The sequence below is a fragment of the Chiloscyllium punctatum genome, chromosome 49 (assembly GCF_047496795.1).
Source record: "Chiloscyllium punctatum isolate Juve2018m chromosome 49, sChiPun1.3, whole genome shotgun sequence".
NCBI lineage: Eukaryota > Metazoa > Chordata > Chondrichthyes > Orectolobiformes > Hemiscylliidae > Chiloscyllium > Chiloscyllium punctatum.
In genome coordinates this window covers 16,730,362-16,753,789 of record NC_092787.1, presented here as the reverse complement: position 1 = coordinate 16,753,789, position 23,428 = coordinate 16,730,362, and the positions used below count along the sequence as shown (strand labels likewise).

Here is a 23,428-nt window from a genome sequence, read left to right as displayed (position 1 = left end):
TTTTAAAGCAGGAGTACAGCAACTTCAATATTCTGGAATTACAATACAAATTATTAAATATCCATTATTAAATTCACTACTTCTGCTGTTACAGGCATCCTAACAGACCCTACTGTGATTTCTCTTCCTGTACATGAACTCTACTAGATAGATTCATGTTTAGATGGAGGTCAAACTCGACTGTTCTCAGATCAATTCTTCAACAATTATGCCACTATATCCACAGTGACAAAAGCTTTCAATAAAAATAATTAAAACAAGGATAGCAATTTAAACATAGAATTAATATATTTCAGATGATAAATTCTCCAACTAAAATATGTTTTAAGGTGCAAATGATGCAACAGTACATTTAATCCTTTTGTGCAAGGTATTTTGGAAGAGAATCATTTTATCATATTGCTTGGGACTGACTATTTATTCATAGCACATAGGTCAAGGCAAGAATGGATACAGACAGAATCTAAAAGCAAATTATTAGATCAAACAGGTTTGCACTCATATCACTAAACTTGGGCCAGAATGTATGGTGACAAAATGACAACAGAACAAGAAGCAGGAGGCTAACTGGGAGAAAGTTATGATTCATGTAGAGTTGAAGAATGATCAAGGCAGGAATTATCTGCTTTTCATATTCACCTCTATGTTATCTAATATGATTGTATTTTGCTCATCAATAAAATTATTGCAGATCCATCACTCCTAGAATGCTTGCATCTTTCAAGAGGATTATACTGATCTTTGCACAGAAATGGACCATTTGGCCCAACAAGTCTGAACCAGAATGTAAATATCACACAAGCCTCCTCTTGCCCAACTTCAGCTTCAACTTTGTAGCGAATATGTCAACTGATAGACAAAGAAACGAGATTCCTTCTTCATATTAAATCAAAATAATTACTAGATAGTAAACAGGACTCCCTAGTTAATAATGTCACTTCTTGAATGCTTCTTTGACATTCTAATAATTCTCATTTATGATGACTCAATGGTATTATCGCTAGGCTATTAATTCAGAAACTCGAATGTCCTGGGGTCCAGGTTCGAATCCCGCCATGGCAGATAGTGGAATTTGAATTCCATAAAATAAAAAATAAAATCAGAATTAACAGTCTATTGATGATCATGAAACCATTGCTGATTGTGGGGGAAAAAAATCTGGTTCACTGCTGTCCTTCAAGGAAGGAAATCTGCCATCTTTTGGTCTAGCTTCGATGTTGTTGCTCGAGCCACAATAATGTGGCTGACTCCCACTCGCCCTCTGAAATGTCAGTTGTATCATTCACTACAAAGTCTCAATAAAGAAGTGAAACCAGAAGGACCACGTGGCATTGACGTAAGAACTGGAAACAACAACAACAGTAAAAACAGTCCTGACAACCCTGAAAATCTTACTGGGGCCGCGTGTCAAAATTGGGAGAACAGTCTCACAGACAGGTCAATCAGTTCTTCTCTATGTTGAGCAAGATTTGGAAGAAGCAATGAGGGTGGCAAGAGCACAAAATATACAGCTGCTAGACTGGGTCTGCAGCAGGTTGTAAAGGAAGCATCAAATAGGAAAACCATACATGACATCATCAATCTGCCTACTGTAGATGCATCTGCAAGTGACACAATCAGTAAGATTGACCAGCGCACATTCGTGCAAAGTTTAAATCCTTCTTTCATACTGAGAATGGCCACCATTGTGTTGTGTGGCACTAACACCAGGCTTAAATGGTATAGACTCTGAACAGATCTACCAACTCAAGTTTGGGCAAATACAAGACGCTTTCGAGCATCAACAGCAGAATTGCACTCTAACACAATCTTCACAACGACAGGGTGTTTAAAAAGGTGTTTAGCATGCTTGCCTTCTTTGCTCTTTGCTCAGTCCTTTGACAGAATAGCAGTTGGGAAGTTATGTTGGGGTTGCAGAGGACCTTGGTGAGGCATCTTCTGGAATACTGTGTTCAGTTAACTATACCAGCAACCATCCCAACACACACAAACGAAACAGAACACTATTCCAACCAGCCACCACACACCGCAGCACAGACGAACTTCGGAAAACAGAGGAGAACCACCTATACAACGTATTCAAGAAGAACGGATACTCCAATAATAGTGCGCAGATTCCTCAAGAACAAACCACGACAAGCAGACCAAACACAGCCAGAAACCCTAACCACCCTACCGTACATCAAAGAAGTTTCAGAAATGACAGCCAGACTACTAAGACCCCTAGGAATCCTAGTAGCACACAAACCTACCAACACACAAACAAAAACTAACAAACTTAAAAGACCCAGTACAATCCATGGACAAAACCAATGTCATCTACAAAATTCCATGCAAGGACTGCCACAAACACTACGTAGGACAAACAGGAAGAAAGTTAGCCACCAGAATACACGAACACCAGTTAACCACAAAAAGACACAACCCTCTCTCCCTCGTAGCCCTACACATGGATGAAAAAAACCCACCATTTCAACTGGGACAACACATCTATCCTGGGACAGGCTAAGCAAAGACATGCCAGAGAATTCCTAGAGGCCTGGCACTCCAACCACAACGCCATAAACAAACGCATAGATCAAGATGCCACCTATCAACCCCTCAGAAAACGAACAGAAAATGATATCACCACAAACCCCAGGAACCCCATCCAGGAGAAAGATATAAATAGAAAGCAGGAGACAATAGCTTTGCTTCACTTGGAGGTTGCCACTGATGATGTTACCTAGCCAAGTAATGAAACGTCTGGATATCAAACCTACAGCTCAGCGAGCAAACCTACACCCTAGTCCTGTACATCTTTCACTACAGCATAGGAGGTGAAGAGTTGACGTTTTATAAGTTTATAAAATCATGAGGGATACAGATAGGGTTAATGATAGGTCCTAGGATAGAGGATTTCAAGACTAGGGGGCATTGTTTTAAGTTGAGAGGAGGGAGATTTAAAAAAGATCATGAGGGGCAAATTATTTTTTTTTAAACAGAGTGGCTCATGCGTGGAATGAAGTTCCTGATGTTTAAAAGACATTTGGATAGGTACATGAATAGGAAAGGTTTGCAGGGATATGGGCCAACAGCAGGCAGGTGGGACTAGTTTAGTTTGGCATAGACTGGTTGGACCAAAGACTCTGTTTCCATGCTGTATGATCCTATGACTCAGGCCCAGCATATCACTCATTCAACCATTATCAAGGCAGGGAATTAACTCTGATTCAATGGAGAGTGCAAGAGTGCATGCCAGGAGCAGCATCAGACAGACCTAAAAAAATGTCAACCTGATGAAGCCACCAAACTGGACCACTTTCATTCCAAACAGCATAAAGCAGCAAGTGATAGATGGAGCCAAGTCATCCCACAAGCCAACAGATCAGATCTAATCTCTTGCAGTCTTTCCACATTCAGTCATGAATGATAAAGGACAATTAAATAACTTCCTAGAGGTGAAAGCACCACAAATATCCCCATCCTCAATGATGGAAAAGCCCAGAACATCAGCAGAAAAGGTAAGGTTGAAGCATTTGTAGCAATCTTCAGCCAGAAGTGCCAAATGGATGACCCATCGTGGCCTCTTCCTATGGTCCCCAGCATCACAAAAGCCGGTCTTCAGCGAACACGATTCACTCCACATGATATCAGTGGTTGGAGACACTGGATACTACAAAGGCTACAGGACCTGACAGCATTCTGGCAATACTACTGAAGACTTGTGCTCCAGAACTTCCTGTCTCCCTAGTCAAGCTTTTCCAGTACGGCTACAACACTGGCACCTAGCCAACAGTGTGCAAAATTGCCTAGGTTTGTCCTGTATACAAAAAGTAGGTCAAATCCAATCTTGCCAGTTACCATCCCATCAGTCTACTCTCGATCATCAGTGAAGTGATGGAAGAAGCATCTGCTCAGTGATAGCCAGTTTGGGTTCACTCAGTTCCTGACCTCATTATGACCTTAGTTAAAACATGGACAATACAGGTGAATTCCAGAGGTGAATGGAGAGTGGCAGTTCTTGACATCAAGACTGCATCCAAACAGAGTATGGCATCAAGGAGTCCTAATAAAGCTGAAATCAAATGGATATCGGGGACAAATTATTCACTGATTGGAGTCTTACCTGGCATATAGGAAGATGGCTGTGGTTGTTGGAGGTCAGTCATCTCAGCTCCAAGACATCAAATGCAACAAGACCTGGAAAATATCCAGGCTTGGACTGACAAGTGTCAAGCAACATTCACACAACACAAATGCCAGGCAATTATCATCGTCCACAAGGGACAGAGACAATATAATCACCTTTTGATATTCAATGCTGTTACTATACAGAATCCCCCACCATCAACATCCAGGCAATACCATTGACTAAAATATCAACTGGACTCACCATATAAATACTGTGCCTACAAGAGCAGGACAGAAGTAAGGAATACTGCAGCAAGTAACTCACCTCCTGACTCCTAAAAGTCTGTCCATCATCTAGAAGGACACAAGTCAGGAGTGTGGTGGAATACTCTCTACTTACCCTCTCATCCCTGATGACCAGTAACAGCAATGTGCACAATCTACAAGATGCACTGCAGACATTCACACTTGATTCTTAAACAGCACCTTCCAAGCCCATGACCACTTACATTTAGAAAGACAGGGCAGCATAAACATGGGAATACTACCACCTGCAATTTCCCTTCCAAATAACTCACCCGACAGATTTGGAAATATATCGCTGACCCTTTGCTGTCACTGGGTCAAAATCCTGGAATCCCCTCCTTTTTGGGTCTACCTACAGCACGTGAACTGTACCAACACTTCAAGGGTAACTAGTGACAGGCAATAAATGCTGGCCAGCCAGCAACACCGAAGTCACACGAGAGAATAAAAAATATTTGGATTTAATCACAGGCACACAAAAGTCTTCTACTAGATGAGCCCCGTATCCTTTAGATGTTAGGAGTTGCAGATTTAAAAGATACTTTGCTGTGTTGCTTATACTTTACAACATGCAAATTATAAAGACTGCTACCATTACACGTCAGTGGTGCAAATGGTGGGGGCTGAGGTGCCAATCAAGCTAGCTTCTTTATGTTGTTGAAGCTGCACTCATCTAAGCGAGTGGATTAGTAAACGTAGCTTAGTTATTCCTGTTATTTTTAGATTTGGTTACTTTATCCTTTATACATAACAAACAATGTAATAAAATTAAACTATAGTTTCACTTCAGGTTTGCTCCCAGACACATTATCTCCTACCACAGAGTATTGAAAGTCCAAACGATTTTGTGTATTCTTCAAAATAACTAAATATATGAAAAATTAAGTTCTTCAACCAGCTAGGTAATATATCAATTCTGAATGCTTTTAATCACAACAGAAAGAAATCAGAAATTACCTGTTCCTTGTCTTTTTTGATGATGGCGCATCTCTTCCCCAGTTCATCTAGCTTCCGGTCCAACCAATCCTTTCGCCTCTGATCAGCATCATATTGACCTCTCTCTGCACAGCCACAATTGACCATTTTGGAATTGATAGCAAGATAAATAACTTAGAGACATTTAAACTCCTAGAAAATATTTTATTCAAATGAAACAAAATCTACTCAACGATTATCCTCTCAGATCACTTGCAGCTTTAGTTCTATGTTTCCATGAATTAAAACGTCCTTCAAGTATTGGGAGGCAGCAAAATATCACATACTATCCAGACTCCTCTGCTATTTTAATACCAACTGATTTAACACTTGAAGAAATTGTAGGTGAATGAACTCTTCGTAAATAAAAACTCTTTCCTCCTCAACCCAAAGCGTGTTCTTACAACATTTTCAATCAACAATTTGCCTTTTAAAATTCTATGCTGGTTGTCCCCGATTAACTGACACATCTGCAACAGTTTGGTCACGTTATCTAATTCTCATCCCCAGCACAACCATTACACAATATAAATTTCAAAATGAAGAGCCGAACCTTAAAGTCTTGTTTACCTCTCAAACAGAAGACACTTACTGATCCTATGATTCACTTGGTAATCCAAACTGAACTTCATTACATCTGAGTGGATAGCTTTCTCACAGCCTAGTCTTACCAGGTTCACATCCCCACAGTTGCCTGAAGAAAAAAAGCACAGAATAATTAAAACTTTCCAGTGGTCAAATAAGCATTACACACTCAAAACCTGTCAACAACAATCAAATGGCACAACCACTATTCTCTTTAAAAAGTATACAGTCTGTGTATTAAGTAAATACTTTAAAATGAATAATTACACAATTCTAAATGCAGTAGTGCATTGATCACAAATGTCACTATTTCCTGGAAAATTTCTATTGCATACTTAATTTTTTTTATAATCTATTACCCGAGGGAAAGAAGGAATAGACAGCAAGCATAAATAGTATAGCAAGGAGAAAGATCTTCAATGACAATAATCATGACAAGTAACAGGACTCCATCCACTCTAGCCAACGGACATATATACACCACCCAGCAGATAACATAAGAATCATTAATCTGCAGTGAATGAATCAGTTAACTTTCAACAGTTAGCCCAACAGCTTTTGGATTTTTAAAAAATTATGATATGGACAATGAATTGCACATACCTAATGCGTTATTCTTATCTTTGCACTTTGACTTAAAATCAACAATGATTTTTTTCATGAGATCATCAATAGCTGCATTTGACGGTGCACATACAAGAATCCTGGTTCGTTTAGATCTTAAGTTCCTGCTGTCAGATGGTTTCACATTCTCTTGTTCCTGGATTTGGAAGGTACAAACAAGCAAAACAAGATAGTGGAAAGCATCTCTGGCAAATACTTTCTAGCTTAATGCCTTTTAAATAAAATTAGTTAAAAAGGATATTCGGGTTGGCATAATGGTCACCTCACTGTCATCTGACAGCGCCAGGGACCTGGGCTCAATTCCAGCCTCTTGTGACTGTCTGTATGGAGTTTGCACATTTTCCCTGTGTCAGCCTAGACTTCCGCCAGGTGCTCTGGCTTTCCCCCCCACACTCCAAAGATGTGCATGCTAAACATATTAGCCCTAGTTAATGCCGGGTTATGGTAGGGGTCTGGATGGGTTGCTCTTCAAAGGGTTGGTGTAGACTTGATGGACCGAATGGCCTCTTTCCACACTGTATGGTGTTTATGGTGAATATATGGTAAATCAAACAGTAGAGACAAGGCAAAGAAGAATGGTTATTAATAGATTACAAAAATATAAATAAACGATGCCAGAAATCGATTGTACACAACTGTCAACCACAGTGACGGCGAATCCTCCATTGACGAAAAAGATGGAATTTTTTTGAGGCCCCAGAAGGTGGCATCATGAGAACAGGTGCAACGGACACGAAGAAATTGAGAGAATGAAGTAGGGTGAAAACAAGTATAGTCAAGGTAACTATGGGAGTTGGTGGAGGTTTGTTGTGAATATCAATGGCCAGCTTATCCCCAGAAATTGAAACAGAGATGTCAAGGAAAGGAAGGGAAGGTAGATAGATCAGGTGAAGGTGAGTGCAGGATGGTAATTGGAAACAAAGTTGATAAACGTTTCCAATTCTGGATGAGAAGGACAAGCAACATTGATTATGGTCACTGACGTACCAAAGAAAGAGTTTTTTGGGGGGTGGGCAGGGGTGTGGAGACTTGAGTAGGTCTAAAAGAAGGAATGTTCCACTTAATCCATAAAGTGACAGGGTTAACAGGGTCAAGCAGGCACCCATGGCCCAAACTTCACCTTAAAGTGAGAAAGGAAAAGAATTGATAAAAGCATTGGGGAATCAACAGTTAAAAATCTCCATTTTGTAAGTCTCTATTTTGCAATAATAATTTGCCTTACAAGTTCAAAATGGGAGCTGCAGTCACAGTGTCCATGAGAACATGAATTGCATGAAGGCAGGGGTCTCTACATAACCTTGGAGATGCTCCTGTATACGCTTCTTCCCAGTACTATGATTAAGCTGCACAATAGAACATTGTTAAGCAGCTTGCTTTATCTACTTTTGACTAATGAGAACTCTGCTAGACGTAGTAACATTAAGTCATGTGGGAATGAGAAAAAGTAAATTAGTAACGCACATGAAGACTACAAAATGTACTGCTTTTAAGCTGGAGATCAGATATCTGTTTACGGTCCTCTAAAAGATAGCTTTGTTGCTAATCTGGGGATTGACCTCCGATTTCTCGGCGGCTTAACAGAAATAAAGTGTGTGCTGAAATTGAAACTTTTGTGCGGTCGGAGACTTTTTTTTGAGTCAACAGATTGGCCATGTTGAGGAGTATGGTGATGAATGGGAACAATTCGGGCCTTAAGGAAAATGTGGACAGCCCTCTGAGGTTTTTAAGAAGGCATTTTATAAAAAGTCAAACCAGAAATTGTCAAAAACAAAAGCTCATTGTGTTGGGAGGTAGCATATGAACTTGGATGTAGAAACTGGGCACAAATGAGTCATTTCAGATTGACAGAAAGTAATAAGTGGTACAGGGATCGATGCTGGGACCTTATATAAATGTTTTGGATGGAGGACAGAACGTATGTTTTAAAGAAGGGTCACTGGAGTTGAAATGTTAACTCTACTTTCTCTTCCCAGATGCTGACAGATTTTCAGCAATTTCTGCTTTTGATTTTGGACAGAAAGTATGGTTGCCTACTTTGTTGATGACATAAATACAATAGTGAAGTTATGAAGACCACATAAGAAAAAGATATATAACAGTCAAGTATTGCAGATGGTGGATCTCTGAAACCAAGTACTAAGTAGGAGAAACTCAGCAAGTCACACAGCATCTGGAGAAAGAAACAGAGTTAATGTTTCATGTCTCGTGCAACTCTTCCTTGGAACATTAACTCTGTTCTTCTCTCCACAGATACTGCCAGATCCACGAAGTTCTCCAGCACTTTTTAAAATGACAAATAAATAGATAGTTAAGTGAATGGGCAAAGAATTGTTAAATTGAACATGTGGAAAAATGTGAAACTGTCCACTCTGACAAGAATAATAAAAAACAGCACATTATCTAAGTGATTGCAGACTACATAGATGAGATAGAGGGAATCGGGTCCCCTAGTGCATGCATTGGGCCAGTTGCAACAAGAAATTGGAAAGCTTACAGAAGGTTTTCATTTATTGGAAGTGGATTTGAACAGAAAAGTACAGAGGTTATGCTTCAGCTTTAAAAGGTGTTGGTGTGAACACATCTGCAGCACTGTTTACAATGTCTCCTTGTTTGAGGAAAGATGTAAATGCATTGGAAGCAGTTCACATAAGGTTTATCAGACTAATAGCTGGAATGTCATAGGAGGAAAGAAATTAGACAGACAAGGCTTACATCTGCTGGACTTCAGAAGATTAAGGGTCAACCTGATTGCAACACAAGATCCCAGAAAGTTTTAACAGGGCAGAGGTTTGTGGAAGAATCCAGAACTATAATGTAAAGTCCATTTTAAACAGATTTAGAGATTGTGGAATTCTCTTCTTGAAAACAAAGCAGAGGCAGAATCATTGAACATCTTTAAGTTAGAGGTGGATAGATTTGTGGTAACCAAGGGATTAAAAGGTTATAGTGTTAGGGTGGGAAAGTGGATGAGGGTGTAATCAAATCAGCTATGATTATACTAAATAATGGAGTGAGGTTGAGAGACCAAAACACCCACACCTGTTGTGTGTGCCTATGTTTAGAAAACTCACTTTTCTCAGAATTATATTGTTACACTTCATCGTAGTACCTCATTGAGCAAACGATGCAGGAAACCAACGATTGTTTTTGATTTTCCTGTTCCAGGAGGTCCCTGTATGAGACAGATATTGGGAATTCTTGATTGTTTCACCATCGCATAAGCCGTGTGAATAGCTTTCTGCTGATGTTCATTGTAATCATCCTGCATTAAATGAAGAAAAATGTAAAAGCACTGCTGTCTAAATCAGAAACAACTGCAATTCTACAGAAATTGCCTTACCATAGAATCATTCTAATAAAATTATTATATATGCATTTATTGTATTTTAACTTCAAATGTCATGAATTTTATAAGATCACCTCAATGCATTTCATTACTACCATATTTCTGTAGGAGTGACTGAGCTGAACAGAAAACACAAGTTTACTGATCTGCAGTGGTTCGAGGTGGTGCCTTAAGGGCAATTAGGAATAGGTGATAAATGCCTAGCCAGCTGTGCCCACATCCCATGCATGAATAAAAAAATCTGTTAAGTTCCATTGACACAAATAGAAAAAATGGTTTAAAGTATTCTAATTTACATTCAACAGTTGCAACAGACAAATGTCATTATATATTAAAATTTGAGGCTCAGCTGCCAGGTTGCGTTTCAGAAAAGCAAACAACTTTTATCACAAATATTGATTAAAATAGAGTATACCATGCAATAACGAAAAATTTAGAGCATTAGTGGAATAAATGCACAAAAGGTTAGATTACAATATATTTACATTAATACAATAATTCCATTCCTATTTGTACTCATTTCTAGAATTTACTCACAGTATTGTCCAATTTTGGAAGTTCCACAAAACCTTTTTGAATAAAATATATAGAATTCGCTGAAAGAATTGGCCTGATCAGAGGCGTCTTGGCTAGAAAAAGCAATCCTTTGAACTGCCTCAAGGTGGTCACAAGGGAACCAATTACATCACACCTCACTGGCTGGTTTTTCACTGCACTAACATTTCCTCTCGTTTGGATTGAAAGGTGAAGAGTTGTCAATGAATCACGTCCTGTTCAAAAAGAAAACTGAGTGAAAAACAGTTGCAAAGGCATGAAAGGGAAAAAAAAACCATTGTGGGAAGAAGTTCAAGCTCAACCTGTTTTCAGCCCTGGAAACAAAAGAATTTTTGTTGGAAAACAAAAACAAGCTGCTAAAATGATTCAGTATGGAGAATGATCAGTTGTGAACAGAACAGATTTCATACTCAAAGACAATGATGGTTGCATGTCAAACATTTTAGACTAAACAGAGCTCCGGAAGACAAGATGATTCAACACAAAACAGTCCAAATAACTATGCTTATGGAAGCCTTCCTCAATATAATATAACCAATCCGATGCTTTTGCATGTTTACACTGCAGGTCCATGAAAATGTTCCTCTATGATCTGGTTGCCAATTAAGAATATCAGAAAGTGAAGGTGGATGCAAATTTAAGTAGAGTTGGTTATATCTCAATTGAGGACAAAGCAGGAAATGATACATGTATGATCATCACTGCATTGGAGAAAGAGGTAAGGGACCCAAATTAAACTATAATGAACTATGTTCCATTTATTAAGCTCAGTGAGAGCCTGAGAATTCATCTTTTAATTACACATTTTACAACCTGCAGTAATTACCTTCCCCAAGAGGTCACACAAACAAACCCGATCCAATATGCCAACCAATTTCCTTCCAAGGTGGGTTTCAGAATACTATTCTCTCAAACTAATGTAATGGCAGAGAAACAATATCTTGAATGGATACTTCAACCAAGCATTCCATAATTTTTCATTGCAATTATTGAGTTGGTTATCTAAAACATGAATTTAGATCAGTGGAATGTTTTATTTTGATTTTGTAAGCATCAGAAACTACTGAGAGACTTTAAGAGTCTTTCTCAATCACATTCTAGCTTTCATGGACATTGTAAAAATCTACTAATGTTGATTCAGGAAGGAAATTGGCCACCCATTCCCAGGCTGGGGCACATGTGACTCCAGACCCACATCAACATGGTAATCTCTTAACTGCCCTTTGAAAGTAACTGCCCTTTCAGTTCAAGGCATTAGGGACAGGCAACAAATACCAAACTGGCCATTGACACCCACATTGGTTATAATCTCCTACTTAAAACAACTATTTCTCTGCATTCCTATTAAACCCACCAGTTGAAAAACGCGATGTCTTTGAGATATGGCTTATATGTGGGACTGGATTATTATTCATTATTTCGCCCTCTTCTGGCATGTAGTAATTCTGATTTTGGGGCAACCACAGGAACACAACATCATCCTCTTTAGGGTGTAGTTGTTTTTCAATCTGGTGATCACGTAGAGAAACTGGTTGATCAAAAAAAATGCAGTCAGCAGATATCAAATGCAAAACTATTCTCCATATTCACAGTTCAAAACCATTTCTCCCACAATTAGATTGAAGTTTCAACCATTTTTATGGATTGAATGGATTCTTTCAGTCGATGCTAGTGTCACAAAGCTAGCCCCTTTTTTCTAAAAGCTGTTCCTTTTTTCAAGGAGACTGTGTCCTTGGTTTTTCTCACAGGGGTCGTAAAACATCTCCTGATTCCGATTAAACTAGTTTGGTACAGAGAATGAAGCATATTGAGAGGCCTTTTCATTTATATTTAAACAGATGAGACTTCAGTCCGAAGTGGTCATGTTTTAGAAGTGACCTGTATAATGGAAGGGAAATGATCAGCTCTCTAGCCGAGCAGTTCAGTCCAGAACAAGTTTGGAGTTCAGCTGTGAGAAAACAGGCTCTCTCTCTTTCTGCCCTTCTAACTTCAACCTGTAAGCATCTGTTCCTTTTTTTTGACTGTGTTTTTAAGAGGGTTCGCTTAGTGGGACTGTTATGTATATTCAAAACAGCATGATTAAGTCTAGTTTGGACAGACTGAGTTCTGTAGGGGTTCTCTATTCTGTTCTTTGTGTTTAATTGTGTAATTTTGTGAATAAATTTTTGTCTGTTTTAAAACCTGGTAGTCAACTTAGCTAACTTACTCCAGGTAATTTTCATTGGACACTTACCGAAACAAATTGCAAAGTTATGGTCTGCGCTGCCTGCTTAGGAATGTTTTGAGTGGTCTGGCCTAGCCCATAACACTACACTCAAATTAACTTGGATTATCAGCAACATAATACATCTTCAATAGGAATTCACATGCTAATCCACTGCATTTTTAATCAGTACTATTCAGCTGAAATGCAAAGCTATTGTCACAACCTCAGGATTTGCGATTAGACACAAATAAATTGTGCTTCTGTTGTAATAAAAAATAATCTCAATGTTCACCTCATTTAGGAAAACCTGGCTTCGCAGGAAATACTTTAAAGAGCACGTGTGAATAAGTAGTTCAATGGGATGCAATGAAACGATGAGTACCTTACAACATCGAAAACTAATTAGTTGCAGACTGAACACAATTGTCACAAACACATGCATTTAGTCATAGATTCATACAACATTTTCCCCAACTGAACTAGTCTCACTTGCCTGTGTTTGGCCTATATACTTCTAAACCTTTCCTATTCATTTATCTATCCAAATATGGTGTAATAACAAATTCTCAACTACATACAAACCAATTATTTACTACCTAGCTTTGTTTTCAACTGATACTAAATTTGTAATATAAATTTAATGCCCAACTTGGTTTTAGAAAAATTTCAAAGATGAAAGTGGGTTTGATCCACTCTGGAATTAGATTTTAATTCTGGGCATAACACATTAACATTATAACTCAGGAGACAGAAGGCAATCATGTGACTTGATTTAGAGTATATGCTCCATTTCTGTTCTCACCTTGAAATTCTGCACAGTATATTTTTCCTGCCACACGATAGTTCTTCAAAGTCAAAGAATTATGAATCATTCTATTTGTCTGCTTGGATTCCTTCAGTTTCTGAGCTAACTGTATAAACGAAATGCTGCAATTTAGTGTTATAATTAAGAATACTTCATTAAAATAGTCATTATAACTATTTAGTTCTTTGATGCAATCAGGACTATGCATACCAAACTGATTTCAGCTGATTTCTATCCTCCATGCAGTGCTGAGACATCACCATCTCTCTGCACTGTTGCCAAGTTAATTACTTTTAGGTTTCCTCAGCTCACCAAGCATAAAGATTGCTAGACAATATTAGGAAAGTGTGGTTATACAAAGAGATCTTGTACACCAATTAATTAAAGAGGCAGGTATAGCAATCAATTAGGAATGTGGAATTTACAGGGGCTTTCATTGCAAGAGGATGAGAGCTCAGAAGAAGATATGCCTACTGCAATTATAGAGTGTCTTGGTGAGACCAGACCTGAAGTGTTGTGTGCAGTTTTTGTCTCCCTAAGAGAGGATGATATTTGTTATAGAGTGAGTGTCATGAAGGTTCATTAGGCTGATACCAGAGATGTTGTATGAGGAGACATTGATCCGACTGAGCCTGTACATTCACAAGAGTTTAGAAGATTGAGAGGGGATATGATTGAAATGTATATAATTTTTAAAAGATTAAAACATACACAATTCAGGTAGGATGTTTTCCTTGAATGAGGAATCTAGAACTTGGGGTCAGTCTTAGGATATGACATCAGCAAGCTACACCAGAGATAAGGCAACATTTCTTTACCCAGAGAGAGTGGTCAATTTGTGGAATTCACAAGACTGTGGAGCCTGGGTCACTGAGTATATTCAAAAGATAGATATATATTTAGCTATTAAAAGGTATGAAGGGGTGCAGAGAGAGAAAGTGGGCATTTGACATTAAAAACAGAGTATCAGTTGTGATCATACTGAATGATGAAGCAGGCTCAAACAGCCTACTCCTGGGTTTCCATAATCTATCGCACATTGCGCCCTGAGAGATATTTGGATTTCTGTTAAACAACCTCAATGACTGAAATACACAGAATTCTGGAGAAACATGAGGATTTACTGTGTTTGTTTCAGATTTCCAGCATCAGTAATATTTTGGTTTTAACCACAATGACTGGTTTTGTTCTGGATATACTAACAAGGTACTGTTTTCACAAAACCTTTTTACCTGAAGGATTATCACAAAATACATTTCTGCTTCAGCTGAGGTAGCATTACAGACTTACATTCATATCCCAAACACCTTTTTAAAAATCAATATGGTAACGATCGTACTAACGCAATACCTCCAAATTTAAAAATGACACAGGTGGAAGGGCAAGTAAACTGTAGTGAGTATGCAGAGATGTTGCAGTGTGATTTGGGCAGGCTGAGTAAATGGGCCAATGCATGCCAGATTATTTTTTGAATGGCTGTAAATTGAGCGAGGGGATGGTTCAACAAGACCTGGGTGTCCGAGTGCACTAGAGTCAATAAAAGTAATCAAGCACGTGCAGCAGGAATAAGGAAAGCAAACTGTATGTTGGCCTTCATAATGAGAGGATTCAAATACTGGAACAAGGATGTCTACCTGCACTTGTACAGGACATTGGTGAGGCTACACCTGGAATATTGTGCGCAGTTTTGGTCTCCTTATCTGAAGTATGTTCTTGCCAAAGCAGGAGTGCAGTGAAGAATTTACCAAATTGATCCTTGGCATGACAGGACTGACATACAAAGAGCAATTGAGTTGGTTAGGATTTTATTCATTGGAGTTTAGAAGAAAGAAGAAACCTATTAACATTCTAACAGGACTAGATAGGTTAGGTGCAGGAAGGATGTTCCCAACGACCAGCGAGTCCATAACTAGGGGGCTCATAGTTTAAAAGGTAAGAGGCAAGCCTTTTAGCACAGGAATGGGGAGAGATTTCTTCACCTAGTGACTGGTGAGCCTGTGGAATTCGCTACCAAAGAACACGGTTGAGGCCAAAACATTGCGTGTTTCAACAAGGAGTTATAGCTCCTGTGGCTAAAGGAATATAATGAAGGACAGGATTAGGACATTGAGTTGGACGATCAGCAATCATATTGAATGGAGGAACAGGCTTGAGGTCAAATGGTCAAATACTCCTCCTCCTCTCTGTTTCTGTGCTTTTGTGCTATTGACCAAGGTACAGATATTGATCAGGACACAGGCAATACTTCTTCAAAATAGTACTTGGGATATTTGCAATCACCCGAAGAGACAGATCAGTCCTTGGTTAGGACAGCACTCCAATGGTGCGGTGCTCATTCAGGAATCTCAGCCTTGTGGAACTTCAACTTTTCAGTGGGACGTAAACCAAAGACTTTGGTTTAGAACAGAGCATGCTATCAACTGAGCCATAGCTGACACTTGCACATTTTGCAAATAAATCAATGGACACTAAACATTAACTGTTTATCCCTCTGCAGACGCTGCCCCTTTGCTCTCTGAATGTATTTATCCGTCAAAAACAAATAGATTTTGCTTTCATACAGCTTTCAAATTCGCTTAGAAAACTAACAGCACTTAATCAAATGTAAAGACTAGGTAAGGCAAGGTCTTTGATCTGGGAATGTTATGTGCTTGCTGACATTAAAAAGGTCAAGAGTATCATTGAGGGAGAAGGAGAAGTGTAATTAACTAGAATTCCTGATTCTGAACCCTACTCTGTCAAATTGGCTACTGAATGTGAAAAACAAGTAACGATATCTGAAAACATCAGTAAGGTGTAATGCAGACCAAACGCCATCGACTGAACTATTTCCGAGTAAGGATCTACATGCAGAAAGGAGTGAAATACTGACACAGCAGTTGTCTGAATGGGATGTAGCCACTTTGAATACTCTTAAGACTTTTGCACAATCTTCAGGACTTCAATCTCTCCGAGTGTAGTCAGCATATCATCAGTAAAGGTTCAACATTGTGCCTCATGCAGTGGACACTCAAGAATCTAGCTTTGGCTTTCTCCTTTCCCATGTCAACATATTTGCATTTGGTGGGGTCATTCGCAGGCAAAGGGTAAATTTTTGGTTATGTTGACATTATCAAGCACCCAATGGATTGAGTTCACATTGAATGAACTTTGTTGTATAATTCATGCACTTCATGGGCAATTTCCATTCTAATTACAGACTTAAGAAAAAGCTGACAAGTTAGCAGATCTTAATCATAGGGGCCTTTCTACCATGGAGCCTGTACCAGTTATTTATCAAAATAATCCAAAACTTTTCCTTCTTTCCTGCTCTTTCCATATAAACGTAGCTCCCACTTACACCTAAGTTAGTCACCCCTGTAATGATCAAGTGGAAACATAAAATTTTAGCACATTTGAACAATAAGCAGCTTCAATTACATTTAGCGATTACAGACTGTGCTGTGAACTCAGTCCATATGCTTCTCAAAATGCTCTCCCCATCATCATGCAATCAGAATATAGTCCAAACATTTAGTACGGGTCTCAATTGCTAATAAAACTTCTGATGCATTTAACTGCCTGTACTTACCTGCTCAAAAAGATTCAACATCAGTAAAGGGTAAAAAGTTTGAAAATATTCTTCATATGAGCGAAACTTTTCAGGCACCTCGCGTGGTGGAATTTCACAGAGAGAATCAGGTACTCCAAATTGATTTAATGAGTCAAACATCTGATAATCCCACTTAAGGACTGCATTGATAAGATAAGATTGGTCACGGTTTCGATGTTCTGTCAGATCCAAGTTGACGTTAGGTGAAGCCTGCCTGGATTTCCAAGGCGGCAGAGGTGCATTCGTCGGCAATGCTGTAACTGACGTTTGAAAACTTGGCTGTGGTCTGAAATTCATATCTTTATTTAGAGTTCGAAGAACATTAGGAGTTTCCACAGTCTTCATAACAGGAGTCTGTTTCGATACAAGTGACACAAGGTTTGCTACTGAAGGTCTTTGAACTTGCTGAACTTTGGAAGTTGCTCCTCCTGGACGTTTTGGGGGACACTGCATCTCGGTAGCAAGCTGAGCATTGCGTGAAGTAGAGCTGGAAGCAAACAGTTTGGTAGTTGCAGGTTTTGGGCTTTTCCAAATAGATGGAGGTAATTCTGGCTTAGGAAAGATATCTTTGGGTTCATTTAGAGAATGTTGCTTACAAAATTTCTCTGAAGATATAATTATATCAGAGCATCCTGTGTATTGACATCTGGTCTCATTTGCACTTAAAGGTGCTCTTCTGGAATCCTCCTCTTCAGAGTTGCCATCATCTATATCCATGTCTATGGGATCCCTCTGCGTCAACATTAATTCATTATCATCCAAGCTTTCATCCGTACTAACATCCATATCTAAAGGATCATGCTGTGTTAAATTCAAGTCATCAACTGCATTAATACTGGACAGTTTTTGCTGAGTTGAGGCCATGTCTATAGTTTTACTATGCTTCTTTTCTAACAAAATAGGAGCTGCAACATAAATATTGTCTGTTTCCACTGAAGCGGATTTGGGTTTCTGACTCCTTTGTACAGAAGCAGAAATAAAGCTGGAATTTCCTTCAGTTGAGACAGCTTTTTTTGGGAAAGCACTTTCATCATGAGTAGATGTACATTTCCTTTTCTTCTCATTATTGCTTAACTGAAGCTTAGACTGCCTTAGGTACTGGCGATCCTGAGAAATCAGTAATCGTTGATTTGTACGTACTGTTAATTTCTGTGGTGAAATGAGCTTTGCCTTCTTATTGTGTTTATGCTCAATAGTCCCCTTTTTTTGACCATAAGTACGCAATTTGTTCAAGGTGTCAAGGCTGCCCTGAGAAAGATCAAATGCTTTACGAACCTTCTTTTTGAGGCCAAGTTTTTCAACAGTTGAAGTAGGTTCAGGACGCTTTCGCACCTTCTTTGGAAGTGAGCTAGAATGGTGTTTCACTGAAGTTGAAGGAACTTCCATTTGTACATCCCTGGCAAGTGATTTGCAAATATTAGTTAATGACACCAGGGATGCTTTTTCCTTTGAATTTTTACTTGTTTTATTTTTAAACCTAGTTTTCTGGTCTGGGCCATTGCACTGAGATTGTTTTTTAAGGGTGGACTTGTTTGAATCTTTACTAGAAGTGGCTTTGGGTAATTGTTTTTCTCCTGCTCTAGCTTTTGATGAAACAAGATTATTTTTAAATCCATCTCTTTCTGCTCTATTTTTCACAGTTAACTTGCTTCCTTGCTGATACTCTGGCAATTCTTTTGTAGATTTGGACGTCCACTTGTATTTGTCAGATCTAATTAGAGATCGGAGGCTATTTATACCACTAATTATGGTTTTACTGCAGATTTCTTTCTCATTTTGAAGATTAGAGACAGTATCATCAGTAAACCCAGAATGTCGAACGTTGCTTTTGTCAATCGGTGTATCTTTAGCTGTAGAGCTGCTCAGAGAAGAAACTCTGAGCGATAATTGCTTTTCGGTATCCAGGCTACTCCGTTTTCGTTTCTGCTCTCCCATCAAACTTGCTTCTGCCTCCTCAGCAACCTTTTCAATTAATTCATCAGATACATAATCTGTATCATACCCCCATTCATTAAGCATACCATTAATTTCTTCTTCGTCAGATTGCCTGTGAAACTCATTGACAAGCCGAGTCTTTTTTTTGTTATCTGCTTTCTCTTGCTGTGGCTGAGAATCTTCCCAAACAGAATATACCTGTTCTTCACTTTCAAATTCAAAGAACTGGGAATCATTCTCAAAGACAGGGGGGGACTTGTTACACACTGACTTTTCTTGCAAACATGACTGATTTTCCTCAATTACGCCAAAGACACGCTGAATAGAGGTGGCATTGCCTTTTTTCTCTGCTTCTGAGGTAGAAACAATTAATGAGCTGGTAGATTCTTTTGATGTTTCGGAATCAGAGATAATTATCAATTCTGCATTATTGGCTTTGGTGGGCTTATTCATTGTTGAGTCAGATTCAAAATTTTCTTTATTCTGAATGGAATTGCACAACTGTCCCTGACAAAAAGCTTTTACTTTCCTATCAACCTTGTTCAGTGATTGGATTGTGTGTAACTCTGTGGGAAGCTCACTGGATAAATTAGCACTTACGGTAGAGACAGCTAGTGAGGGCTTAAAGTCTTCATCCTCCTTGGAATCATTTCTATTCACCTTGGAAGTTGAAGAAATCCTTCTCTTAAGTTTAAGCCTTAATAAACTGAATGGAATATCATCATCACTATCACTGCTATTGCTATGACAATAGTGAAGTGGGTTTGACAGACCAGGAGATTTGGATGCACTGCTAGATTCCGGCAGAGGAGATAATAATAAATCATCAGAACTTTGTGACTTGGCTCTTTTGTCAGAAATTGGAGACAATTGAGCTGTACACACTTGAGAGGAGAGCAAATTTTCAGTGGTCTTGTCATCTGTGATTTGATTTTTGCTGACATTAGGAACCTGACTTGAGTTTCTATTATTCATCTTATCGGATTGCCTATTGTCAGCTCCTGCATCAGCTATTTTCTCAAATGTCCTTTCTTTACTCGAAGAATTATTAATTTCTTTCATCTTGAGATTAATTGCTTGCATCTTTACCTTCAGATTGAGGAGTTTGCTTGGATCAATCTTAAACTTACTTGGTCCAGCACTGACTGATTCCAATGTTTGAGGCAAACCACAATCAGTTTCTGCATGATCAGAAGTTGAAGGGACATGAGAAATAACATGCTGATCTTTTTCAGAAGAGACAGCTTCAGGTTCTGTGGAATTCTTGTTCATAGATTCCTGAAACTCCAGTAGCATAGACCGTTTCCATTTTTCTTTACGTGGAACACGAGTGACTTCAAGAGGTTCAGCCTGCAAATTATTTTTATCCATGGAACTTGCGCTAAAATCCACATTGGAAGTGGATGTGAGTGCGAGTCCACCAGCTTGTTCTCGAATCTGTCTTTGTTTACTCTGTGGGTCATCCACTGTAACATCGCCCAAAGAATGGGAACGAGGGGCAGGAGAGGTTTCCATTTTGGTCACATGTGTAAGTAATTCTTCTTCATGAGTATTAGAAGAATCAGTATTGATCTTATTAAGGAAAGTAATATCATCATACAAGGTGAATTCAGTCTTAAATGGGAGAACTGCTACTTCAGATGATTCTTCAGGTTTGTTTTCTAGAGACTTGTGATCAGCCATTTCTTCTTGATTTGGAATAGCTTGGGGAATAGCTGAACCTTTGCAGTCTAATTTTAACATTGAAGGAGATGGTGGACCAGGACCACTATTGTAACATGCAGGCATTTTCCCCCACTCCTTTGAGTCTTTTTCACATTTAATCAGCGGGCCCTTCAGTCCACTTCCTCTTCCAACCGTGTCCATTTGTTTCATTTCAGCTGTTTTATTTTTTGAATTTTTAATAAATTGTGTCAAACAGGACTGTAATTCCTGTTGCTCCTTGGGACTTAGCTGCCAGCCTAGAATAAAGCTGCTTCGCAATTGTCGATTTAGTTTGTCAAGAAATTGCTGGAACATATTTCTTTGCTGTGACTGACATCCCTCTTTCAGAAAACTACGAATTAGTTGAACACATGCTTGTTGGACTGAGCTCGTGATACAGGAACATGCCGCAGAAGACATTCCTGCAAACGTGGTTGATGTGACCTTGACATTACTTGTTCCTGCAGCTTTCTCACTGTTTTGGTTAAACACTCTGGCAGGAAGCATGGCACATTTCACCAGTGCTTCCACCCACTTCTGCGAGCTGTACCATAGCAAATGAAGATTGTTTTTATTTCTGTGGAGTTCTACAACAGATACCAAGATGAGGATGAAAAACTCAGTTACTTTGTCACAAAATGCCACCTTCCGATTCAAAACATCCTTTATTTCTGAGTAAATATGGTGAATAACTTCTCCTATGTAGGCTATGCCAAGATCCTTTAGGTCCATGACAGAGTTAACAAATGGGATGAACCACAGAAAGGTACTGTTGTGTACACGCATATCTTGCCCAACATCACACTGTAGCACATTCACCAGAGTTTGCATTTCATCATACATGTTCGGGTAGTAATCTGGGCAGATAGCATTCTTCCAACCAGGACCCTGTAAGGACCAACAATAAAACAAAGTTACTTTCCATTTAGTTGTATAATAGTTATAAATGGATGTAAGTTTGTTTACTGAGCCGGATGGTTTGTTTTCAGATGTTTCGATGCCATACTAGGTAACGTCATCAGTGAGCCTCCAGTGAAGCACTGGTGTTATGTCTCGCTTTTATTTAGGTCTTGGTTTCTTAGAGTTGGTGAAATCATTTCCGTTTGTTTCCACATAAATAGAAAGTGGGATATAACACCAGCACTTCAACAGAGGCTCATTGCTGATATTACCTCTTATGGTGATGAAATGTCTGAAAATGAACCTTCCAGGTCAGCAAGCAAACTTCTATCCAGAACCTCAACCTGAGCTACAAATCTTCTCAAAAATCACAAAGTTATAAATTTATAATTGCTACACCGAAGAATGTGGATGAGTAGGCCCTTTGAGTCTTCTGTTTTTATGTAAAATATCTTCAACACTACTCCACCTTCCAGTATTTTGTATATCCATTAATTCCTTCAATATCCAAAAAACTACCACCAGTCTCTGTCTTGAACACAATGACTTGAGTATTCTTTGGAATACCCCATACAGGAAGCCTAAGATTGGTAATCATTTCCAGAACAATATTTCAAGTTTGAACATTACTTTTCAGATTTGTGAGAAGCATACTTCAATTTTAATAGAGCAACTGCAGAACAATCTAAAATGTTCTTATTTATTGCATCAATTATCCTTCTAGATTTCAAGTGGAAATGTCTGTTTAGTGCATATTTTGGCTAATTTACACCAAACTGCTGTTTCAGTTTTGCCACACAATTCCTCATGACCCAGAAGTGAAAGGCGGTTTCCACAGGGTAAACAAGGAAAATCAAAATGAGTTATGCCTCTGAATTTTGACACAATTTCCACAGGTGGGTTGAAAACAGCACTGACTGAGGACTGAAATTTACAATATCCAAAGAAAAATTACAACAAAAAACAGAAATTGCTAGTTAACTCTTTATCAGAATTCTGAGTCACTGGACTTAAAATGTTAACTCTGTTTTCTCTCCACTGCTGCTGACAGACCTGCTGAGTTTCTCCAATAACTTATGTTTTTGTTTCCTATTTCCATTATCTTGTTTTATTAAAGAAAAATAGCATTTCTACATAGTGAAGAGAGTCGTATTCTTCATCACAATTCTCAGAGTCTTACAGATAAACACAATAGTCAAAATTTCAAATAAACTGAAGGCATGGGGAGCCAGAAAAATAGCCTTTGGGCAAACAGGGATATGCAGATCAACTGTATGCTGTTCAAAGGTGGCTAGTAAACCTACATACATAAGACAGCGATTAGGGACCACTAGCGTGCTCACCAGCATTCTGCCAGCAGTATAGCCCCAAGCTGTTAGCTAAATAGAAGTGCTGGTTCAGGATACCATCAAAACTGGAGGCTTCAACGACCAAACAAAAAAGAAAGGAGTTAGAACATAGAACATTACAGTGCAGTACAGACCTTTCGGTCCTCGATGTTGCGCCAACCTGTGAAATCAATCTGATGCCCATCTAACCTACACTATTCCATTGTCATCCATATATTTATCCAATGACCATTTAAATGGCTGTAAAGTTGGCGAGCTTACTAGTGTTGCAGGCAGGACATTACTCGGAGAGTAGTAAGGGTGTGTAAAGAGCCCACCTCTATCACCTCTCAATTTAAAACTCTGTCCCCTCGTGCTAGACATCACCATCTGAGGAGTAGCTGGCAGTAAAGGCTGCACTGCAGACCAAAATGAGCACCAAAGGACTTTTCCT

The 23,428-nt window shown here is 38.9% G+C and overlaps 1 protein-coding gene across 4 annotated transcripts in view; it reads right to left on the bottom strand.

Moving 5' to 3' along the window:
- The window catches only part of setx (senataxin), a 98,668-nt gene that overhangs the window by 21,427 nt on the left and 53,813 nt on the right, over positions 1-23,428 (bottom strand). For all 4 annotated transcript variants that reach the window (XM_072566311.1, XM_072566313.1, XM_072566312.1 and 1 more), the window contains 8 exons: positions 17,087-21,634; positions 13,513-13,621; positions 11,859-12,032; positions 10,487-10,719; positions 9,713-9,865; positions 6,583-6,739; positions 5,987-6,088; positions 5,377-5,480 (listed from right to left, as the gene is read on the bottom strand). In XM_072566311.1, the coding sequence (XP_072422412.1) occupies positions 5,377-5,480; positions 5,987-6,088; positions 6,583-6,739; positions 9,713-9,865; positions 10,487-10,719; positions 11,859-12,032; positions 13,513-13,621; positions 17,087-21,634 (5,580 nt within the window). The remainder of the gene's footprint in view (positions 1-5,376; positions 5,481-5,986; positions 6,089-6,582; positions 6,740-9,712; positions 9,866-10,486; positions 10,720-11,858; positions 12,033-13,512; positions 13,622-17,086; positions 21,635-23,428) is intronic.